At 39.9% G+C, this 22,979-nt stretch overlaps 1 protein-coding gene across 1 annotated transcript in view; it reads right to left on the bottom strand.

Moving 5' to 3' along the window:
* The window catches only part of trim47 (tripartite motif containing 47), a 37,526-nt gene extending 15,303 nt beyond the window's left edge, over positions 1-22,223 (bottom strand). The window contains exons 1-4 of the mRNA XM_034178293.1: positions 22,004-22,223; positions 21,475-21,677; positions 4,690-4,735; positions 4,456-4,551 (exon numbers count right to left, since the gene is read on the bottom strand). Of these exons, the coding sequence (XP_034034184.1) occupies positions 4,456-4,551; positions 4,690-4,735; positions 21,475-21,677; positions 22,004-22,186 (528 nt within the window). The 5' untranslated portion in view covers positions 22,187-22,223. The remainder of the gene's footprint in view (positions 1-4,455; positions 4,552-4,689; positions 4,736-21,474; positions 21,678-22,003) is intronic.
* Positions 22,224-22,979: the final 756 nt, after the last annotated feature.

The following is a 22,979-nucleotide window of genomic DNA, read 5'->3' as shown; positions in this document are numbered from 1 at the left end:
AGATCTTTGAGTTCATCTCATACAAAATGGGAGCAAAACCAAGAGTGTTGCGTTTATATTTTTGTTGAGTGTATGTGTGTGTGAGATTGTGTAGATATGCATTTATGAAATTTTGTTTGTGTGTATATGTTTGTTATTTTTTAGTATAAGGGGTGAGCATTTGTAAGCTCTGCTTCTGCCCTTACCCTTTCGGCCACCCATGACTTTTGTAAAGTTGCTTTGTTATGAGTTTTTTTGTTTTTGTTGTTGAATTGTGTGCCGAATAAACTCATTTCATTCATGATCAGATAAAACAAAAAGAGTATCAAAATTTAAAGGTTTGCTGTTGGAATCCCTCAATTAAGTCACGCTCTTATAATCACCATATATACTTTTAAAAAGTTTGTGATTTTTTTTTTTAACCCTGCTCAAGCTGAAAATATTTACTACAAAGTACTGAATACATACATAATGCATCATAACTAAAAACAGCAAAGGTTTTGCTTATTTGTGAAATAAAGAAAATTGCAAGCAATATTGCAAGTTGTATTTGTACTCTGTTTTTATGTCATGTCTTTTATTGTATTTTTATGTTGTTTTAGAGTGTAGTGTGTCTGTATTTGTTTGTTTTAATGTTTTATTGTAACACTGTGCTGCCCTCCTGGCCAGATCGCTCTTGGAAAAGAGATTTTTCATCTCAATGACGCCTATCTGGTGAATTAAAGGCTTTGATTGATTGATTTGTGCAAATAAATGGTAATGATCAGATCAAAAGTAATGGTAAGATAAGGGTTAATAAACAACATTAGTTAAAATAATTGCCATAAAAAAACACAAAAAATTTATATTAGGCTGCACATTTGTAAAAGGTAAAAGCAATCAGTGTTTTCAAACACGGCCCAAACCGTCAAGGTCAAGATCCAGACCAAGGCTTTGCAGCTTATGGGGGATGTTATACAATGGATGATATACAGTGGGGCCACAAAGTATTTAGTCAGTCCCAATTGTGTAACTTCTCCTACTTTGAAAGATGAGAGAGGTCTGTAATTTTCAACACAGGTACACTTCAACTATGAGAGACAAAATGAGAAAAAAAAAAAAAAATCCAGAAAAATCACATTGTAGGATTTTTTAAGAATTTATTTGTAAATTATGGTGGAAAATAAGTATTTGGTCACCCACAAACAAGCAAGATTTCTGGCTCTCATAGACCGGTAACTTATTCTTTAAGAAGCTCTTCTGTCCTACACCTGTTACCTGTATTAATGGCACCTGTTTGATCTCATTATCTGTATAAAAGACACCTGTCCACAGCCTCAAACAGTCTGACTCCAAACTCAACCATGGCCAAGACCAAAGAGCTGTCGAAGGACACCAGGTTGGGAAGAGTGAATCTACAATAGTCAAGCAGGTTGGTGTGAATAAATTAACTGTGGGAGCAATTGTAAGAAAATAGAAGACATACAAGACCATTGATAATCTCCCTCAATCTGGGGCTCCACGCAAGATATCATCCCATGGTGTCAAAATGATCATGAGAACGGTGAACAAAAATCCCAGAACTACACGGAGGTACCTGATGAATGACCTGCAGAGAGCTGGGACCAAAGTAACAAAGGCTACACACTACGCAGAGAGAGACTTAAATCCTGCAGTGCCAGGCGTGTCCCCCTGCTTAAGCCAGTACATGTCCAGGCCCGTCTGAAGTTTGCCAGAGAGCATATGGATGATCCAGAAGAGGACTGGGAGAATATCATGTGGTCAGATGAAACCAAAATAGAACTTTTTGGTAAAAACTCAATTCATTGTGTTTGGAGGAAGAAGAATGCTGAGTTGCATTCCAAGAACACCATACCTACTGTGAAGCATGGGGGTGGAAACATCATGCTTTGGGGCTGTTTTTCTGCAAAGGGGACAGAGTGACTGATCTGTGTTAAGGGAAGAATGAAGGTGGCCATGTATCATGAGATTTTAAGTCAAAACCTCCTTCCATCAGTAAGAGCATTGCAGATGCAACATGGCTGGGTCTTCCAGCATGACAATAATCCCAAACACACTACTCGAGCAACGGAGGAGTGGCTCCGTAAAAAGCATTTCAAGGTCTTGCAGTGGACAAGCCATTCTCCAGACCTCAACACCATTGAAAATTTGTTGAGGGAGTTGAAAGTACATGTTGCCCAGCGACAGGCCTGAAACATCACTGCTCAAGAGGAGATCTGCATGGAGGAATGAGCCAAAATACTAGCTACAGTGTGTGCAAACCTGGTGAAGACTTATGTTTGACCTCTGTCATTGCCAACAAAGATTATGTTACAAAGTATTGAGTTGAACTTTTGTTACTGACCAAATTAGGGATGGGTATCGACAACCGGTTCCTTTCGGGTATCGTTAAGAAATGGTTCGATCCACCGACGTCAGTAACCTTTTTGTTTAATGAGTCCCTTATCGGTTCTTCAGAGTCGCCGTTGTTTTTGGGGGTGTTTGTCAGGAAAATGATAATTTCTCTACATTGATTACAGACCCTGCAGCGGGTCTGTAATCAACTTTTCTGCAGTGTGGCTTTGCTTTGAAACTTGAACCAATCGAAGCAGTGATTCGCAGATCGAAGCAGTGCTTCGATGCTTCGTTGAGTCAGTTTTCTTTTGCTTTATCTTAATTTTCCCTGCTAAAATCCTAAAGAGCATATGTCTGAGTAATATTTACCTTTTTTTTTTTTTTTTACATTAAACTGACCTGTTACGGTGTTCTGAAACAGTTGATAGATGTATTTTATAACTTAAAAACGGTACCAATGCCAACACGTTAGCATGTCTATGGCATTTTCAATGTTAAAGTTAGCATTAAGCAGTTCGCATCTCAGCATGTTTGTGTGCATGTTTTCTGTATAATAATGGCTCAGTGTTGTCAAATTATATTTTTTATTCATATATTAATAATAATTGCAACAACAATAATAGTTATAATAATGCATCATAACTAATACAATAACTAATACAATCTAAAATACAATTTTAGAGAAAGACAAAAATAACGTGATGAAACAAAACAACAGAAAACATAAAACCAACTAACAACAAAAATAAATAAATAAGTATAGAAATAAATAAGTGTTTCCTGTGAAAACGTAGTGACTTAGACCTCCACTTCATCCCTGTTTTATTTAAGTTTAATGACAATTTGTTTCAGTCAAACCATTTCTTCAGTGATTTCCTCCAGAACTATCTGCCAAGCTAGAAAACTGCTGCATCCTAGTAAGAGCAGAATACTACTGGAATGAATTTAAATAAGGAAAGCTGGGTTTTTTCTCACTAAACGGATGCTGCACTCACTGCAGTTTATTGTCTGGAATAGTCCCAGATTGCATTTCAGAGCTTCTAGAATTCAAACATTTTCGTGTGGGTGGTGCTTGGGGGTAATTTTGGGTTACAGCTTTTTTTTGTTTTTCACCACTTTTATCCATAAATGTGTCAATCATGAGTCACTTTTGTGTGGATTAAAGTCACTAACTGGGACTCCTGTCTTGTTGGGAGAAAGAAACGAGAATCGTCCTCCATTCTGTTCACACAGCTCCAAACACTGCGCGGCTCTCTGCAGAGTCAAGTTAGAACGATAGAGTCCAGTCGGAATTAATAAATTCAAAGCAAAATGCCGTTTAAATCAAATGACACCTCTTTACAAATGTTGTAATATAAACAAACTGCAATCGAGCCAAACGTTTTTTTCTTCCAAAACGAAACATCCTGCGCTGACGTGCAGCAGCCGACTGAGCTCAACTCAGAGGTTCGGAGAGAAATTCATGCCAGAATGTCTGAAAGTAAATGCTTTTGACAAAAACTACAGATTTTATTTATTTTTATTTATGTCCAAAGATCAAGCATCCAATGACCAATTTAAAATGTTGTTGACACAGAAAACCTGTAAAGCCTACTTTTACTACACAGAAAATTCACAAGAGGTATCGATAAGGAACTGGATCGATAAGCGGAATCGATAATGGCATCGATAGATAAAATCTTATCAATACCCATCTCTAGACCAAATACTTATTTTTCACCATAATTTACAAATAAATTATTTAAAAATCCTACAGTGTGATTTTCTGGATTTTTTTCTCATTTTGTCTCTCACAGTTGAAGTGTACCTATGTTGAAAATTAACAGACCTCTCATCTTTCTACGTAGGAGAACTTGCACAATCAGGGACTGCTTAAATACTTTTTGGCCCCACTGTAAAGCTAGCTGTTCATGCAAAACTGAGACAGAGAACATGGATTTTTATTATAAAACATGGTGTATTATGAAAGTAACTTCAATCACAAGAGTTTCCAGTAAAAGTAGCATTCAGGCCTGAACAGGCTGCTTACATACCTAAACTGTATTTAAAAATAGCAAAATTCGATTCACAAAGCCAACACTGAATATCAAAGCATTACAATATGTACTGTTAGTAATACTTGTTTCAACTTTCTGTTCTTACCCTGACATCAGCTTTGGTACATTCATCTGCTGTTACCACTTTCACACACTGAGATTTCTGCCAGAAAAGCTCCCTTAGCCTCAATTTCAGCTCTTTCTGTGGGAAATACACAAACACAGCCAAAGAGGAACCTTTTGTACAATTAATAGGATGTGCGGCAAGACCCAACCATTTCTGGTCTCTCGACTAAAAGCTGGGGAGCAGTAAACAAAGGACAACAAAGCTGAGGTTTACCTTCATGTCACTGATAACTTCTGGCACTGGTGCCACGTCATGGTGCCTAAAAAGAAAACAAATGGCAAGTTAGTATGTGGAGTTTATACAGCATTACGTTATCTCCCCCAAACATTAATGTGCATATCTCTGGTAAGTAAAATGTCAAATGAGCTGATTATTCTAAATAAATAAAGAATTATGAAAATATTTGTGTATTGCATGTAGAGCTGAAACAACTAATCGAGTTAATCGATTAAAATCGATTATTAAAATAGTTGGCAACTAATTTAGTCATAGATTAGTTGCTAAATAACTTTGTTTTACCGCAAATGTTTCGTTTCTTCCATATGATCAACTGAGCTTTGCTTTGAATCTTGAACCAATAAAGGAGTGCTTCGAGCTGCTGCTTTGTTGGTTTCATTTGTTTTATTTCACTTTATCCTAATTTTTCTCCACTAAAACCCTAAAGAGCATATGTTTGTGAGGAATATTTACCTTTTTTATGTTAAACTGACCTGTTATGGTCTTCTGAAACAGTTGATAGATGCATTTTATGCTAACGCCGATGCTAATGCATTAGCATGTCTATGGCATTTTCAATGTTAAAGTTAGCATTAAGCTGAGGCATTTCAGCATGTTTGTGCATTTGTTTTCTGTATAATTAATGGCTCAGCGTTGTTGTCGTAAAACAGTCAAATGTATTACAAATAATATTTTTTAATTAATTTTTATTTATCAATCAATCAATTCAATTTTTTTTTTATATAGCACCAAATCACAACAAACAGTTGCCCCAAGGCGCCTTATATTGTAAGGCAAGGCCATACAATAATTACGACCCCCTGTGAGCAAGCACTTGGCTACAGTGGGAAGTAAAAACTCCCTTTTAACAGGAAGAAACCTCCAGCAGAACCAGGCTCAGGGAGGGGCAGTCTTCTGCTGGGACTGGTTGGGGCTGAGGGAGAGAACCAGGAAAAAGACATGCTGTGGAGGGGAGCAGAGATCGATCACAAATGATTAAATGCAGAGTGGTGCATACAGAGCAAAAGAGAAAGAAGCAGTGCATCGTGGGAACCCCCCAGCAGTCTACGTCTATAGCAGCATAACTAAGGGATGGTTCAGGGTCACCTGATCCAGCCCTAACTATAAGCTTTAGCAAAAAGGAAAGTTTTAAGCCTAATCTTAAAAGTAGAGAGGGTGTCTGTCTCCCTGATCTGAATTGGGAGCTGGTTCCACAGGAGAGGAGCCTGAAAGCTGAAGGCTCTGCCTCCCATTCTACTCTTACAAACCCTAGGAACTACAAGTAAGCCTGCAGTCTGAGAGGGAAGCGCTCTATTGGGGTGATATGGTACTACGAGGTCCCTAAGATAAGATGGGACCTGATTATTCAAAACCTTATAAGTAAGAAGAAGAATTTTAAATTATATTCTAGAGTTAACAGGAAGCCAATGAAGAGAGGCCAATATGGGTGAGATATGCTCTCTCCTTCTAGTCCCCGTTAGTACTCTAGCTGCAGCATTTTGAATTAACTGAAGGCTTTTTAGGGAACTTTTAGGACAACCTGATAATAATGAATTACAATAGTCCAGCCTAGAGGAAATAAATGCATGAATTAGTTTTTCAGCATCACTCTGAGACAAGACCTTTCTAATTTTAGAGATATTGCGTAAATGCAAAAAAGCAGTCCTACATATTTGTTTAATATGCGCTTTGAATGACATATCCTGATCAAAATGACTCCAAGATTTCTCACAGTATTACTAGAGGTCAGGGTAATGCCATCCAGAGTAAGGATCTGATTAGACACCATGTTTCTAAGATTTGTGGGGCCAAGTACAATAACTTCAGTTTTATCTGAGTTTAAAAGCAGGAAATTAGAGGTCACCCATGTCTTTATGTCTGTAAGACAGTCCTGCAGTTTAGCTAATTGGTGTGTGTCCTCTGGCTTCATGGATAGATAAAGCTGGGTATCATCTGCGTAACAATGAAAATTTAAACAATATCGTCTAATAATACTGCCTAAGGGAAGCATGTATAAAGTGAATAAAATTGGTCCTAGCACAGAACCTTGTGGAACTCCATAATTAACTTTAGTCTGTGAAGAAGATTCCCCATTTACATGAACAAATTGTAATCTATTAGACAAATATGATTCAAACCACCGCAGCGCAGTGCCTTTAATACCTATGGCATGCTCTAATCTCTGTAATAAAATTTTATGGTCAACAGTATCAAAAGCAGCACTGAGGTCTAACAGAATAAGCACAGAGATGAGTCCACTGTCCGAGGCCATAAGAAGATCATTTGTAACCTTCACTAATGCTGTTTCTGTACTATGATGAATTCTAAAACCTGACTGAAACTCTTCAAATAGACCATTCCTCTGCAGATGATCAGTTAGCTGTTTTACAACTACCCTTTCAAGAATTTTTGAGAGAAAAGGAAGGTTGGAGATTGGCCTATAATTAGCTAAGATAGCTGGGTCAAGTGATGGCTTTTTAAGTAATGGTTTAATTATTGCCACCTTAAAAGCCTGTGGTACATAGCCAACTAACAAAGATAGATTGATCATATTTAAGATCGAAGCATTAAATAATGGTAGGGCTTCCTTGAGCAGCCTGGTAGGAATGGGGTCTAATAAACATGTTGATGGTTTGGATGAAGTAACTAATGAAAATAACTCAGAACAATCGGAGAGAAAGAGTCTAACCAAATACCGGCATCACTGAAAGCAGCCAAAGATAACGATACATCTTTGGGATGGTTATGAGTAATTTTTTCTCTAATAGTTAAAATTTTGTTAGCAAAGAAAGTCATGAAGTCATTACTAGTTAAAGTTAATGGAATACTCAGCTCAATAGAGCTCTGACTCTTTGTCAGCCTGGCTACAGTGCTGAAAAGAAACCTGGGGTTGTTCTTATTTTCTTCAATTAGTGATGAGTAGAAAGATGTCCTAGCTTTACGGAGGGCTTTTTTATAGAGCAACAGACTCTTTTTCCAGGCTAAGTGAAGATCTTCTAAATTAGTGAGACGCCATTTCCTCTCCAACTTACGGGTTATCTGCTTTAAGCTACGAGTTTGTGAGTTATACCACGGAGTCAGGCACTTCTGATTTACAGCTCTCTTTTTCAGAGGAGCTACAGCATCCAAAGTTGTCTTCAATGAGGATGTAAAACTATTGACGAGATACTCTATCTCACTTACAGAGTTTAGGTAGCTACTCTGCACTGTGTTGGTATATGGCATTAGAGAACATAAAGAAGGAATCATATCCTTAAACCTAGTTACAGCGCTTTCTGAAAGACTTCTAGTGTAATGAAACTTATTCCCCACTGCTGGGTAGTCCATCAGAGTAAATGTAAATGTTATTAAGAAATGATCAGACAGAAGGGAGTTTTCAGGGAATACTGTTAAGTCTTCTATTTCCATACCATAAGTCAGAACAAGATCTAAGATATGATTAAAGTGGTGGGTGGACTCATTTACATTTTGAGCAAAGCCAATAGAGTCTAATAATAGATTAAATGCAGTGTTGAGGCTGTCATTCTCAGCATCTGTGTGGATGTTAAAATCGCCCACTATAATTATCTTATCTGAGCTAAGCACTAAGTCAGACAAAAGGTCTGAAAATTCACAGAGAAACTCACAGTAACGACCAGGTGGACGATAGATAACAAATAAAACTGTTTTTTGGGACTTCCAATTTGGATGGACAAGACTAAGAGTCAAGCTTTCAAATGAATTAAAGCTCTGTCTGGGTTTTTGATTAATTAATAAGCTGGAATGGAAGATTGCTGCTAATCCTCCACCCCGGCCCGTGCTACGAGCATTCTGACAGTTAGTGTGACTCGGGGGTGTTGACTCATTTAAACTAACATATTCATCCTGCTGTAACCAGATTTCTGTAAGGCAGAATAAATCAATATGTTGATCAATTATTATATCATTTACTAACAGGGACTTAGAAGAGAGAGACCTAATGTTTAATAGACCACATTTAACTGTTTTAGTTTGTGGTGCAGTTGAAGGTGCTATATTATTTTTTCTTTTTGAATTTTTATGCTTAAATAGATTTTTGCTGGTTGTTGGTGGTCTGGGAGCAGGCACCGTCTCTAGAGGGATGGGGTAATGAGGGGATGGCAGGGGGAGAGAAGCTGCAGAGAGGTGTGTAAGACTACAACTCTGCTTCCTGGTCCCAACCCTGGATAGTCACGGTTTGGAGGATTTAAGAAAATTGGCCAGATTTCTAGAAATGAGAGCTGCTCCATCCAAAGTGGGATGGATGCCGTCTCTCCTAACAAGACCAGGTTTTCCCCAGAAGCTTTGCCAATTATCTATGAAGCCCACCTCATTTTTTGGACACCACTCAGACAGCCAGCAATTCAAGGAGAACATGCGGCTAAACATGTCACTGCCGGTCCGATTGGGGAGGGGCCCAGAGAAAACTACAGAGTCCGACATTGTTTTTGCAAAGTTACACACCGATTCAATGTTAATTTTAGTGACCTCCGATTGGCGTAACCGGGTGTCATTACTGCCGACGTGAATTACAATCTTACCAAATTTACGCTTAGCCTTAGCCAGCAGTTTCAAATTTCCTTCAATGTCGCCTGCTCTGGCCCCCGGAAGACAACTGACTATGGTTGCTGGTGTCGCTAACTTCACATTTCTCAAAACAGAGTCGCCAATAACCAGAGTTTGATCCTCGGCGGGTGTGTCGCCGAGTGGGAAAAAACGGTTAGAAATGTGAACGGGTTGGCGGTGTACACGGGGCTTCTGTTTAGAACTACGCTTCCTCCTCACAGTCACCCAGTCGGCCTGCTTTCCCGGCTGCTCGGGATCTGCCAGGGGGGAACTAACGGCGGCTAAGCTACCTTGGTCCGCACCGACTACAGGGGCCTGGCTAGCTGTAGAATTTTCCACGGTGCGGAGGCGAGTCTCCAATTCGCCCAGCCTGGCCTCCAAAGCTACGAATAAGCTACACTTATTACAAGTACCATTACTGCTAAAGGAGGCCGAGGAATAACTAAACATTTCACACCCAGAGCAGAAAAGTGCGGGAGAGACAGGAGAAGCCGCCATGCTAAATCGGCTAAGAGCTAGTAGCTGCGCTAAGCTAGCGGATTCCTAAAAACACGCAAAGTGAATAATGTGTAAATAATTTAGAGGTGATTCAGCAGAAGGAGTGCTTTAGTTAAGGCACGTGAAGATTACACTGTGAAACAAATCGTAATCTAGATAACTAGATCAATCTAAATGCGCAGATTAAACAGCTAACAGATACAGCAAAACACCGCTGTGCTCCGGAACAGAAAATGATACAATACCGCAGTGACAGCCAACCACCAGTAGAGGCAAGCATTATATATTAATAATATACTCAACAAAAATATAAACGCAACACTTTTGGTTTTGCTCCCATTTTGTATAAGATGAACTCAAAGATCTAAAACTTTTTCCACATACACAATATCACCATTTCACTCAAATATTGTTCACAAACCAGTCTAAATCTGTGATAGTGAGCACTTCTCCTTTGCTGAGATAATCCATCCCACCTCACAGGTGTGCCATACCAAGATGCTGATTAGACACCATGATTAGTGCACAGGTGTGCCTTAGACTGTCCACAATAAAAGGCCACTCTGAAAGGTGCAGTTTTGTTTTATTGGGGGGGGGGGGGATACCAGTCAGTATCTGGTGTGACCACCATTTGCCTCATGCAGTGCAACACATCTCCTTCGCATAGAGTTGATCAGGTTGTCAATTGTGGCCTGTGGAATGTTGGTCCACTCCTCTTCAATGGCTGTGCGAAGTTGCGACGACGAACTGGAGTCAGGTCAAGACCCCAATGAGGATGACGAGCATGCAGATGAGCTTCCATGAGACGGTTTCTGACAGTTTGAGCAAAAATTCTTTAGTTATGCAAACCGATTGTTTCAGCAGCTGTTCGAGTGCCTGGTCTCAGACAATCTTGGAGGTGAACATGCTGGATGTGGAGGTCCTGGGCTGGTGTGGTTACACGTGGTCTGCGGTTGTGAGGCTGGTTGGATGTACTGCCAAATTCTCTGAAACGCCTTTGGAGACAGCTTATGGTAGAGAAATGAACATTCAATACACGAGCAACAGCTCTAGTTGACATGTCAGCATGCCAACTGCACGCTCCCTCAAATCTTGCGACATCTGTGGCATTGTGCTGTGTGATAAAACTGCACCTTTCAGAGTGGCCTTTTATTGTGGGCAGTCTAAGGCACACCTGTGCACTAATCATGGTGTCTAATCAGCATCTTGATATGGCACACCTGTGAGGTGGGATGGATTATCTCAGCAAAGGAGAAGTGCTCACTATCACAGATTTAGACTGGTTTGTGAACAATATTTGAGGGAAATGGTGATATTGTGTATATGGAAAAAGTTTTAGATCTTTGAGTTCATCTCATACAAAATGGGAGCAAAACCAAAAGTGTTGCATTTATATTTTTGTTGAGTGTAATAATAGCAACAATAATAATAGTAATAATGACTAATAATGCTACAATACAATTTTAGATAAAGAGGCATGAGTCATGTGTCATTGTGAAATGACCACATAGTTTACAAGTTATACAGAGAATGTTGCACATACAACCCCTGGCAAAAATTATGGAATCACCGGCCTTCAGTTGTTTAATTTTGAAGAAAAAAAGCAGATCACAGACATGACACAAAACTAAAGTCATTTCAAATGGCAACTTTCTGGCTTTAAGAAACACTATAAGAAATCAAGAAAAAAAATTGTGGCAGTCAGTAACAGTTAATTTTTTAGACCAAGCAGAGGGAAAAAAATATGGACTCACTCAATTCTGAGGAATAAATTATGGAATCACCCTGTAAATTTTCATTCCCAAAACTAACACCTGCATCAAATCAGATCTGCTCGTTAGTCTGCATCTAAAAAGGAGTGATCACACCTTGGAGAGCTGTTGCACCAAGTGGACTGACATGAATCATGGCTCCAACACGAGAGATGTCAATTGAAACAAAGGAGAGGATTATCAAACTCTTAAAAGAGGGTAAATCATCACGCAATGTTGCAAAAGATGTTGGTTGTTCACAGTCAGCTGTGTCTAAACTCTGGACCAAATACAAACAACATGGCAAGGTTGTTAAAGGCAAACATACTGGTAGACCAAGGAAGACATTAAAGCGTCAAGACAGAAAACTTAAAGCAATATGTCTCAAAAATCGAAAATGCACAACAAAACAAATGAGGAACGAATGGGAGGAAACTGGAGTCAACGTCTGTAACCGAACTGTAAGAAACCGCCTAAAGGAAATGGGAATTACATACAGAAAAGCTAAACGAAAGCCATCATTAACACCTAAACAGAAAAAAACAAGGTTACAATGGGCTAAGGAAAAGCAATTGTGGACTGTGGATGACTGGATGAAAGTCATATTCAGTGATGAATCTCGAATCTGCATTGGGCAAGGTGATGATGCTGGAACTTTTGTTTGGTGCCGTTCCAGTGAGATTTATAAAGATGACTGCCTGAAGAGAACATGTAAATTTCCACAGTCATTGATGATATGGGGTTGCATGTCAGGTAAAGGCACTGGGGAGATGGCTGTCATTACATCATCAATAAATGCACAAGTTTACGTTGATATTTTGGACACTTTTCTTATCCCATCAATTGAAAGGATGTTTGGGGATGATGAAATCATTTTTCAAGATGATAATGCATCTTGCCATAGAGCAAAAACTGTGAAAACATTCCTTGCAAAAAGACACACAGGGTCAATGTCATGGCCTGCAAATAGTCCGGATCTTAATCCAATTGAAAATCTTTGGTGGAAGTTGAAGAAAATGGTCCATGACAAGGCTCCAACCTGCAAAGCTGATCTGAGAACAGCAATCAGAGAAAGTTGGAACCAGATTGGTGAAGAGTACTGTTTGTCACTCATTAAGTCCATGCCTCAGAGACTGCAAGCTGTTATAATAGCCAGAGGTGGTGCAACAACATACTAGTGATGTGTTGGAGCGTTCTTTTGTTTTTCATGATTCCATAATTTTTTCCTCAGAACTGAGTGATTCCATATTTTTTTTCCCTCTGCTTGGTCTAAAAAAGTAACCGTTACTGACTGCCACAATTTTTTTTCCTGATTTTTTTTATAGTGTTTCTTAAAACCAGAAAGTTGCCATTTGAAATGACTTTAGTTTTGTGTCATGTCTGTGACCTGCCTTTTTTTCTACAAAATTAAAACTGAATGAACATCCTCCGAGGCCAGTGATTCCATAATTTTTGCCAGGGGTTGTATAATGAGTCAGGCTACAGTTTTTGATTTAGGTTTTATGGTTAACTGGTTATGCTAATTGCTCATTTGCAGCAACAAAAATACCTCTTTTCACAATATATTTTATGGCAACTCAGCACTTTGATAAAGCAATGCCATTTGAAATAATTATTTTTGTTCTTTATTATAAACTGTTTTATTCTTTATTTTATATTTCAACAGCCAAGGGACATTTTATGATTTGTTGATTTTCAAGTATTTTAAGTTTTCAAATAATGTTCTGTTGTTAACTAAAGTGATGAAAGGAGAGAAAAATTGTTTCCCTGACACATTTTAAAAAAATTCCCCATCAGATTCATTGATGATCCAAATAATCATTTGTTGCAGCCCTAATTTCATGTTATTTTTGGTGCCATATGTCATGAGAAATTAAATCATAAACATGGGGAAATTAGCTCCCTCACACCCATTTGCCATTTTCATTGAAATGAATAGGAAAATATGAATTTTTTTGCAACTCGAAATTGGTAGGTTTTGTTTTTTTTTTTAGGACTGACAGTGAATTCATTGAAATGGTGAACAGGTGTGTTTAATTAGGTCCAGCAATACCAGTCTTGACTTTTATTTGTCCAGTGTTCCGACAGATAAGATGTTTGAGGTCGAATTGGAAGTGGTTTTTACACGCCGCCCGGAAAGAGTGGAGAAACTGCAGCAGGCGCAGCGTGAGAAATGGGCTTCAGAAACTACTTGGATCTATTCCTTACATTCGTGTGGCCAGGAGAACTAAGCGTGTTGCCTCTCCCAAAAGTGTGGAATAGAAGGTGTTTTTCTTTCCTTTTTTTTTTTTTTTGGCCATTGTCATGGAAATGAAATGTCTCTCTTTCTCACAATCCAGCAGGACCCATGACGTGGACACCGGACTGGGGATTAAATCATGGATAAAGAATTTTATCCATCTGTTCATAAGTGTGACTATGAAGCCTGACAGAAAGTGACTGCTGCTGCAATCTTATCGGGAGAGCCACGACGCAGACACCGGACCACAATGCAACCCAGACTGCTGTACTGGCATAAGTCTAAGCATGAAACTATAATTGGATGTGACCTTCATGCAGCTAAAAGTCATTTGCCAACATTATGACAAATGATTCTGGATAGAAATGACTGTGAACCTCTCTTGTATTTTTTCTGACTAGCTCTGGCTTATTTTACCTTTATCAGCTATAGCAGGGACCGCACAAGTTAAAGCATAGGCTAAAGCAAGTTATGTGTGGGAGCTTTCTGATGGTTACTTTTAAAAATTAATGCATCAGTAAGGAGGGCCGTGTTGAAATATGAATCACTGCCTCCCAGCTGGGGTTGAGTATCGAGAACATGTTCTTTTTGGGTATCGTTAAGAAATGATTAGATCCACTGATATCAATAGTCTTTTTGTTTAACTATTCCCTTATCAGTCCTTCAGAGCGGCTATTGTTTTTGAGGGTGTTTGTCAGGAAAATGATCATTTCTCTACGTTGATTGCAGACCCTGCAGCAGCTCTGTAATCAAATGCTTCTGCAGCGTGACCACTTTGAAGCTTAAACCAATGAAGCAGTGCTTCAATCTGCTGGCTCGTTGGTTCTTTGATTCCCTGCTCTTCAGACATGGCAAGTCCGCTTCTTAACCCCCCTCAAAGCCATTAAAATATGTCAATCGTGAGTCACTTTTGTATGGATTAAAGTCACTAACTGGGACTCTTGTCTTGTTGCAGTCAAGAAACAAGAATAGTCCTCCATTCCGTTGCCACAGCTCCAAACGCTGCGCTGCTCTCTGCCGAGAGAGTCTGGTCAGAATAACTTCAAAGCGAATCACCGCTTTAAAAAAATGACACCTCTTTCCACACGTAATACAGACAATAAACTACAACTGACTAAAAAGTTGTTTTTTTTCCCCTCCAAAATGAGACATCCTGCATTCTTTATGAATTACATCCTGACGTGCAGTACGGCCGGCTGTATATGTATCTTATAATTCCAATAATGTCTGAAAGGAAATGCTTTTGACAGAAACTAGATTTTGTTTATTTCCATTTATGTCCAAACATCAAGGATCCTATGTGTAGAGTTTATTTATGTCCAGAGTTTAAGGATCCAGTGACCAATTTCATATGTATTTACTTTAAGACTCAAAATTTTGTTGACATAGAAAAACTGTAAAGCCTGCTTTTAGTACACAGAAAATTCACAAGAGGTATCGATAAGGAATCTGATCGATAAGCGGAATCGATATTGATAAAATCTTATCAATACCCATCCCTAATCCCAGCTGATCTTCAGTCACTGAGTTTCTTTTTGTCTTTTATCAGCCTTTACAAACTGCAAGTCGATTATACCTGCTTGCCAATTTATCAGCCGGGCTCTCATTTTAAAGTGTAATAAAATTAAATGAACTTATTTGTAAACATAACTGTATTTATTTTTTTGCCGAATTCCCCCAAAGGGGTTTCAAATGCACTTTACACTCCAGTCTGAAACCTGTACTTTCTCATAAATGCAACACTATAAACACTGCATAATAGAAATAAACTTTCAGTACAGTACTGAACATTGAAAGTACAAGCCTATATTGATCTTAACAGAAAACGATAATGAGCTTCTTTAAAAAAAACTGGCATGATCAATTGGAAAAGCCCAATAAAGTATGGACAGGTTCATCAGCATGAATATGGTCAGGGTCATGTGGGTTACTTCCTCTATTTTGGTCACATGACTGTCGCCTACTTTCTCTGGTGTACAAGATGAGTCATGTAAGTGTTCCCACCTCCTCATTTGACAAAAGTGTGACTCAGCAGAAATGTAGATTTACAGTTTTTCATTACCATGGCAACTAAATTACAAATGAACTTCCCACTAAGAGCAACCTGGCAGCAAAAATACACATCTATGCCAAATTTTAGGCAAATACGAGGGCTGTCCATAAAGTATAGGTCCTTTTTATTTTTTTCAAAAACTATATGGATTTCATTCATATGTTTTTACGTCAGACATGCTTGAACCCTCGTGCGCATGCGTGAGTTTTTCCACGCCTGTCGGTGACATCATTCGCCTGTGAGCACTCCTTGTGGGAGGAGTCGTCTAGCCCCTCGTCGGAATTCCTTTGTCTGAGAAGTTGCTGAGAGACTGGCGCTTTGTTTGATCAAAATGTTTTCTAAACCTGTGAGACACATCAAAGTGGACACGGTTCGAAAAATTAAGCTGGTTTTCGGTGAAAATTTTAACGGCTGATGAGAGATTTTGAGGTGATACTGTCACTTTAAGGACTTCCCACGGAGCAAGACGTCGTGCAGCACTCCCAGGCGCCGTCGTCAGCCTGTTTCAAGCTGAAAACCTCCACATTTCAGGCTCTTTTGATCCAGGACATCGTGAGAGAACAGAGAAGTTTCAGAAGAAGTCGGTTTCAGCATTTTATCCGGATATTCCACTGTTAAAGATTTTTTTAATGAAAGACGTGCGGGCGGATTGCAGCGTCGGCTCGCAGCTGCCGCGACGCTCCGCCACAGGAAAAACACCTCCGTTGGAAGCCTTAAGGACAAGTTGGAACATGTCCAGCTGTTAAACAATTTCTCATATACTCACTCCACTGAAAGCCATCAAAAGCCGCCTGGATTTTATAAATGGTTATCAACACGGAGGTGTTTTTCCTGTGCCGCCGCACCGCCGGCTTCCAACGGAGGTGTTTTTCCTGTGGCGGAGCGTCGCGGTGGCTGCGAGCCCTCGTATCTTCAGTAGTGTTGGAAGATAATAGGACTGTATTTGTGAAATGTTTGATGAAGTGCTGGAGTGATTATGGCAATATGGGACTTCATGGTACAGACTTTCTCCATAGAAAAGTGAACTTATTTGTCCTTCACACAATTATGTTTACTTATATTCCGTCTGCTGATGAAGTGTTCATGCAGTATGCAAATGTGTGACGTTCTGGAAGTGGACCAGACGATAGAGGAATTCTGCTTCTGTGCAAGACTTCCAAATGTAAAAAGTTGTCGCACAGATGCAGACACTGTTCAAATTTCTAAACCCTTTACGTATTTATGCAATATTACATCTTAACTGTTATTCCCCTAACCCAATTTCAAGAAAGCCATTAACAAGGTTGCTGAGCTATCATCTTAGAGCCTTATTTGCAGACGGACCTATCGCGCCCTTCTGAAAACGTAGGTTAGCTTCGGTAGCATAAAATCTTGCGAGGCCACCTTCACATCATATTGAGAACATATAGAGGAAGAGGGCCATCCGAGAACTTCTAAAATATCTGGGTTCACTCCTGATCACAGAAACCAACTCAATTAGGTAAACAATAGCTGTATTCCAGCATAGCATTCACATCACCATTGTGAATTTGAGAGGTCTGTGAATATGTGAACTTGGTTAAATGTTGGATGTACATAAAACAAGGTATATAATTTTTACGTGCTATTTACAAAAGCAATGTAAGAGCCAGAAAGGAAGGCAGGAATAAACAGCTGCGGCCACATAAAGTATGCACCAGAGTTGAAGCCAATTTAATCGTAATCCAAAATTTGAATTAGATTACGATTAGATTATTTAATCTAATCTGTTTTTTGTATGCTTTAATCTAATCTAATCCAAAATTTTGCCATTTAATCCAAATTTTTGGATTAAAATTTGATTAAAATTCACAATCTTACAAAAGTGCCTTCTATATACAAGTTGGTATGTTGTCAGCTCAATTCAAGCACACTTGTCACATCAAGATTTCCGTAGGTGAACCTGCGGAAATCTTGTTACGACTTTCACACAACAGTCCCTTCACACAACAAAGCCAACCCTTGCAGATTTCTCAAAACAGGGTGATAGCACAATTACCATGGAAACACATCACAATTGAGGACAATACCATCTTTCCACCTATCTTCTTGCAACAAAGAAAGTACCTCTCTCCCTCCCATCTACCCAGCAAAACAATCTACTCATCTTATCCATTCCTATCTCCAAACAATATCATGTCAGCGTGATGACACAAGTGCCATACAAACACCAGTTATTAAAGAACAAAAGAGGCCACTTAACTCACCCTTCAAATGAAAACTTGCATGACAAACTCAACAAAAGAGGTCCAGCCCACCTCCCCTGATGTCTCCCTAGCCCACCAAGAAGTCATCGACCACTTGCATGAACCCCTGTTGTGCATGGACAAGGATACACTCTCCTACTGGAAGGTCAACGAGGGTAGGTATCCACACCTGGCCAAGGTAGCCCAGCGATATCTGTGCATCCCTGCCACATCAGCTCCAGTGGAGAGGGTTTTCTCAGTGGCGGGGAAGATCTTCAGGCCTGAGAGGTGTCGCCTCAGTGACTCTTGTCTTCCAAGCACTTATGTTTGTCAAGTGCAACTGAAAGGAGGTTAGGTGTGTGAAGTGATGCTTAGGTTGTGAACTGGTTGAGTGAGACACTATTAGTGGTGACTGAAGACTGTATTATGATGGTGATTATGATCAAAGACTCCCTTGCTTACTAGATGTCAGTTGTGAATTGGTTGAGTGAGACACTCTGATTGTGTTAGTGATGACTGAAGACTGTATGTGATATGTATTATGTAGTAAACTCCCTAATGTTATATATCTGACATTTCATGTTGTTGAAGACTGATCGTGATGGTGATAATGATTGAAGACTCCACATTTAGTAGTTGTTTAAGTGTCCAATGTTATGTATCTGATGATACTGAAAACTAAATGTAAATATACCTGACTTCTTGTACAGTGTACATATAGTTTACCTTATAAATAATGTTTCAAAATGAAAAATCAGTGTTAGCTTCTTCACATACGAGGTCTGTTAGAAAAATTTCCGACCTTTTTATTTTTTTTCAAAAACTATATGGATTTGAATCACGTGTGATTGCATCAGCCAAGCTTGAACCTTCGTGCGCATGCGTGAGTTTTTTTCACGCCTGTCGGTTGCGTCATTCGCCTGTGGGCAGGCTTTGAGTGAGCACTGGTCCACCCCCCTCGTCGGATTTTCATTGTCAGGGAAATGGCTGAGTGACTGCCGCTTTGCTCCATGAAAATTTTTTCAGAAACTGTGTGAGACAGCCAGGTGGAAACCATTCGGAAAATTCAGATGGCTTTCGGTGAAGATTCTATCGGCGTCACACAGATTAAGGAGGATTACAACCGGATTAAAGACGGCCCACAGCGGCTGAGGGCGCGCCGCGCTTCGAGCGGCCATCGACAGGCTGAAACGACCAGATCATTTCCAAAGTGAAAGCTGTGTTGATCCGAGCCGCTCATGGCGCACAACAAAAAACAACTCCGTGTTGGAAGTCTCACAGGACATGTTGTGGCATGCCCAGCTGTTACACAATTTCTCGGATACTCGCTCGACTGAAAAGCCACTGAAAGCCGTCTGAATCTTCCGAATGATTTCCAACACGGCGGTGTTTTTTGTTGTGCGCCATGAGCCGCTCCGTCCCGACGCGCGAATTCCTCCGCACGTCTTTCATTACAAAATCTCCTGTAACAGTGGAATGTGCCGCAAAAGTGCTGATGTCCACATTTTCTGCGATTTCTCTGGTAGTCAGACGACGTCCAGGATAAACACAGCCTTCACTTTGGAAATGATCTGGTCGTTTCAGCCTGTCGATGGCCGCTCGAATCGCGGCGCTCCCTCCGCCGCTGTGGGCCGTCTTTAATCCGGTTGTAATCCTCCTTAATCTGTGTGACACCGATAGAATCTTCACCGAAAGCCATCTGAATTTTCCAAATGGTTTCCACCTGGCTGTCTCACACAGTTTCTGAAAAAAATTTCATGGAGCAAAGCGGCAGTCGCTCAGCTGTTTCCCTGACAATGAAAATCCGACGAGGGGGCTGGACCAGTGCTCACTCAAAGCCTGCCCACAGGTGACTGACGCAACCGACAGGCGTGAAAAAACTCACGCATGCGCACGAAGGTTCAAGCTTGGCTGATGCAAGCGCACATGATTCAAATCCATATAGTTTTTGAAAAAAATAAGAAGGTCGGATACTTTTCTAACAGACCTCGTATTTCATCATTCACATATGCATATACATATCGCAAATAAAGTTTAATCAAATTTAACCATTTAATCTAATCTAATCCAAACAAAAATCAATTTAATCTAATCTAATACAAAATGAAATGCCCTTTAATCTAATCTAATCAAATTCAATTTCATTTAATCACTTCAATTCTGGTATGCACTGAGCATTTTACCTCATGTTCATAAACTCACAGACAAATTTTATTAAATAAAACCTGTCTTATACAAAGTGATCTTCCATAAACATTTTCTCTTGTTCTCAGACTTGAGGTACCACTTGACTGTGTCAATTTTGACTCAGCTGTCGCTGTGAACTAATCGTTAAAATCTTTTATGCTCAAAGTGCTGGGGTAAATTGGAAATGATTTGGAAAGCCACACACCTGTCTACATGTAAGGTCCCACAGTTGACAGCACATGTCAGAGCACAAACCATGCATAAAGTCAAAGGAACTGTCTGTAGACCTCCGAGACAGGATTGTCTCGAGGCACAAATCTGGGGAAGGGTACAGAAACATTTCTGTTACTTTGAAGGTCCCAATAAGCACAGTGGCCTCCATCATCCATAAATGGAAGACATTCAGACACATCAGGACTGTTCCTAGAGCTGACCCGTGAGTCTGAACTAAGAGATCGGGGGAAAAGGGCTTTAATCAGGGAGGTGACCAAAAACCTGATGGTCACTCTGTCAGAGCTCCACCAGGTTCTCCTCTCTGTGAAATTGGCTGTGCACCAACGCTCCCCACACAACCTGATGGAGCTTGAAATGTGCTGCAAAGGGTAATGGGCAAAACTGCCCAAAGATAGGTGCACCAAGCTTGTGGCATCATATTCAAGAAGACTTGAGGCTGTAATTGCTGTCAAAGGAGCAAAAACCTTTTCATGTTAACATTATGTAGAATTTTGAGGGGAAAAAAATGAATTTAATCCATTCTGGAATAAGGCTGCAACATTAACAAAATGTGGAAAAAGTGAAGTGCTGTGAATATATTTCTGGATGCAGTGTATGCATAAAATACCGTGTATTGTGTTATTTATCAACTGGTGCCACTAATATTGGCTCACTCCGTAGATGTTAGCAACGGCTGACTACACTGCACTATAAACAGAACAGAAAGTTTAAATACGAAGGTAACTTTTGCACCACCTCCCTTTAAGGCCTCTGGTGGACTGAACATCATGGTACACTTCAAAATCTTGAAAGCGACCATCGAATCTCCAGCGTTTTGTAGAAACTGGAATGCATTTACTTTTGGCCTGATGTCATTCCCAGTCGCAATTTATGAGTTACATTTACTTCGGAGGTCGTAAACCATGACTTCATAAATGTACCTCTGAAAACCAAGCATTCCCATGCGTCCATGAAGACAAGTGCTTGGTTTGCTCGTGGTATCAGGGTACCCATGAACAATGAAAAAAAACATTCTTGAAAGATAGTGTAATTTAATTTGGGAAGAAATCCAACCTGTGTGCTCTGGATGCCCTGCAGACGACACAGATACGCCTCTTATCAGCCCTGCAGTAGAGTTTCAGCTCGTCTCCGTGTTGCTCACACTTGCCATCTAGTTTAACAGGCTTAGATGGTTTAGGACAAGAACCCAGACAGTCCAGTTTAGCCACCAGGTTCTGCACCAAGTAGTTCTTGGTGAAGGTCCTGCTGTTGAACACCTGAGAGCACAAAGAAAGAAACTGAATCAAAAGAAAAAGCCAAGGGCCAAACCTTACAGACTTTGTGCGTTACTAGTTCAACATTTTTAGCACCTTTTTGGTACCTTTAACGTGACGTTAGTAGCATGTTTTTGCCAGCCACTTCAAAGCTACTTAGCTTAAACTAGCAGGGTATCCTTAAAACCAAGTAACTAAACATTATTTCTCTAACAACGTATTCGAATTGGCGAGTTATCCAGTGTTCGCCAGTCAAATATTACTTCTTCATAATGTACCCCCAAAAAATGATTAAATAACAGTCCAAAAAAAGAAAAAAAAATACTAACCGCACGACACTGAGGACACTGATATCCGAAGTCTGCGCCATTTTCGTCCCAGTGCATACAGATACAAAACCGGCAAAAATTATGCCCGCACTTCAGTATGACCGGGTCTTTGAATAAATCCAGACAAATAGCACATGTGAGCTCATTTTTTAGATCTTCCCCAGTGGCACCAGCAGCGGCCATGTTTACTAACCAACAGCAGCACAACACGACAGGAAACGAACGCTGATCTTTAAACACTGGATTGGTCACGACCCGCGCATACGTGAAGCCACCGGAAGTGTGTAATCCGCCATGTTGTCTCACCCATGAGCAAAGCGAGAACTTTTCATATGTTGCTCATCTGAAATTAAAAAATCTATTCTGATAGGTCAGTGAGAATTATTCCTCAGCTTTGAAAAGTCCATCCCCTCAACTTCTTAAACGTTGTTCCTCAAAAACAGTAAATGCTATCCTGACGTTGTAATTCCCCAATTACAAGTAAGACGTTTAAATTGGAAAGTGCCCCGAAACGGCTATACTAAAATATGAAATGGGGTGAAATGGAGCCAAATAATCACGAAATTGGGGTAAAAAGTAAGGAAATGGAGCAGACTGACTCAGACTGACTCCAAATATAATTAAATATGATTCACTTAATTACTTTTTATTATTTTTATTGTTGTATTTGTCCTGGCGACCCTCCTGTCTTGTGCACCAACAGCATTTCCTGTATATTCGTTTTGTGAATTGTTCTGTAATTTATGTCTGTATCATGGCCCAAGCAAGGGGTCACCCCTTTGAGTCTGGTCTGCTTGAGATTTCTTCCTCAGAGGGAGTTTTTCCTTACCACTGTTGCTCTGGGGTTTAGTAAGGTTAGACCTTACTTGTGTGAAGCGCCTTGAGGCAACGCTGTTGTGATTTGGCGCTATACAAATGAAAATAAATTGAAAAATTATTTTTAAGTGAAATGGAGCGAAATGGGGACTGATAATAA

Source organism: Thalassophryne amazonica, chromosome 9 (assembly GCF_902500255.1).
Source record: "Thalassophryne amazonica chromosome 9, fThaAma1.1, whole genome shotgun sequence".
NCBI lineage: Eukaryota > Metazoa > Chordata > Actinopteri > Batrachoidiformes > Batrachoididae > Thalassophryne > Thalassophryne amazonica.
The sequence above is the reverse complement of the archived record's forward strand: the minus strand, read 5'-3'. Positions and strand labels throughout refer to the sequence as shown.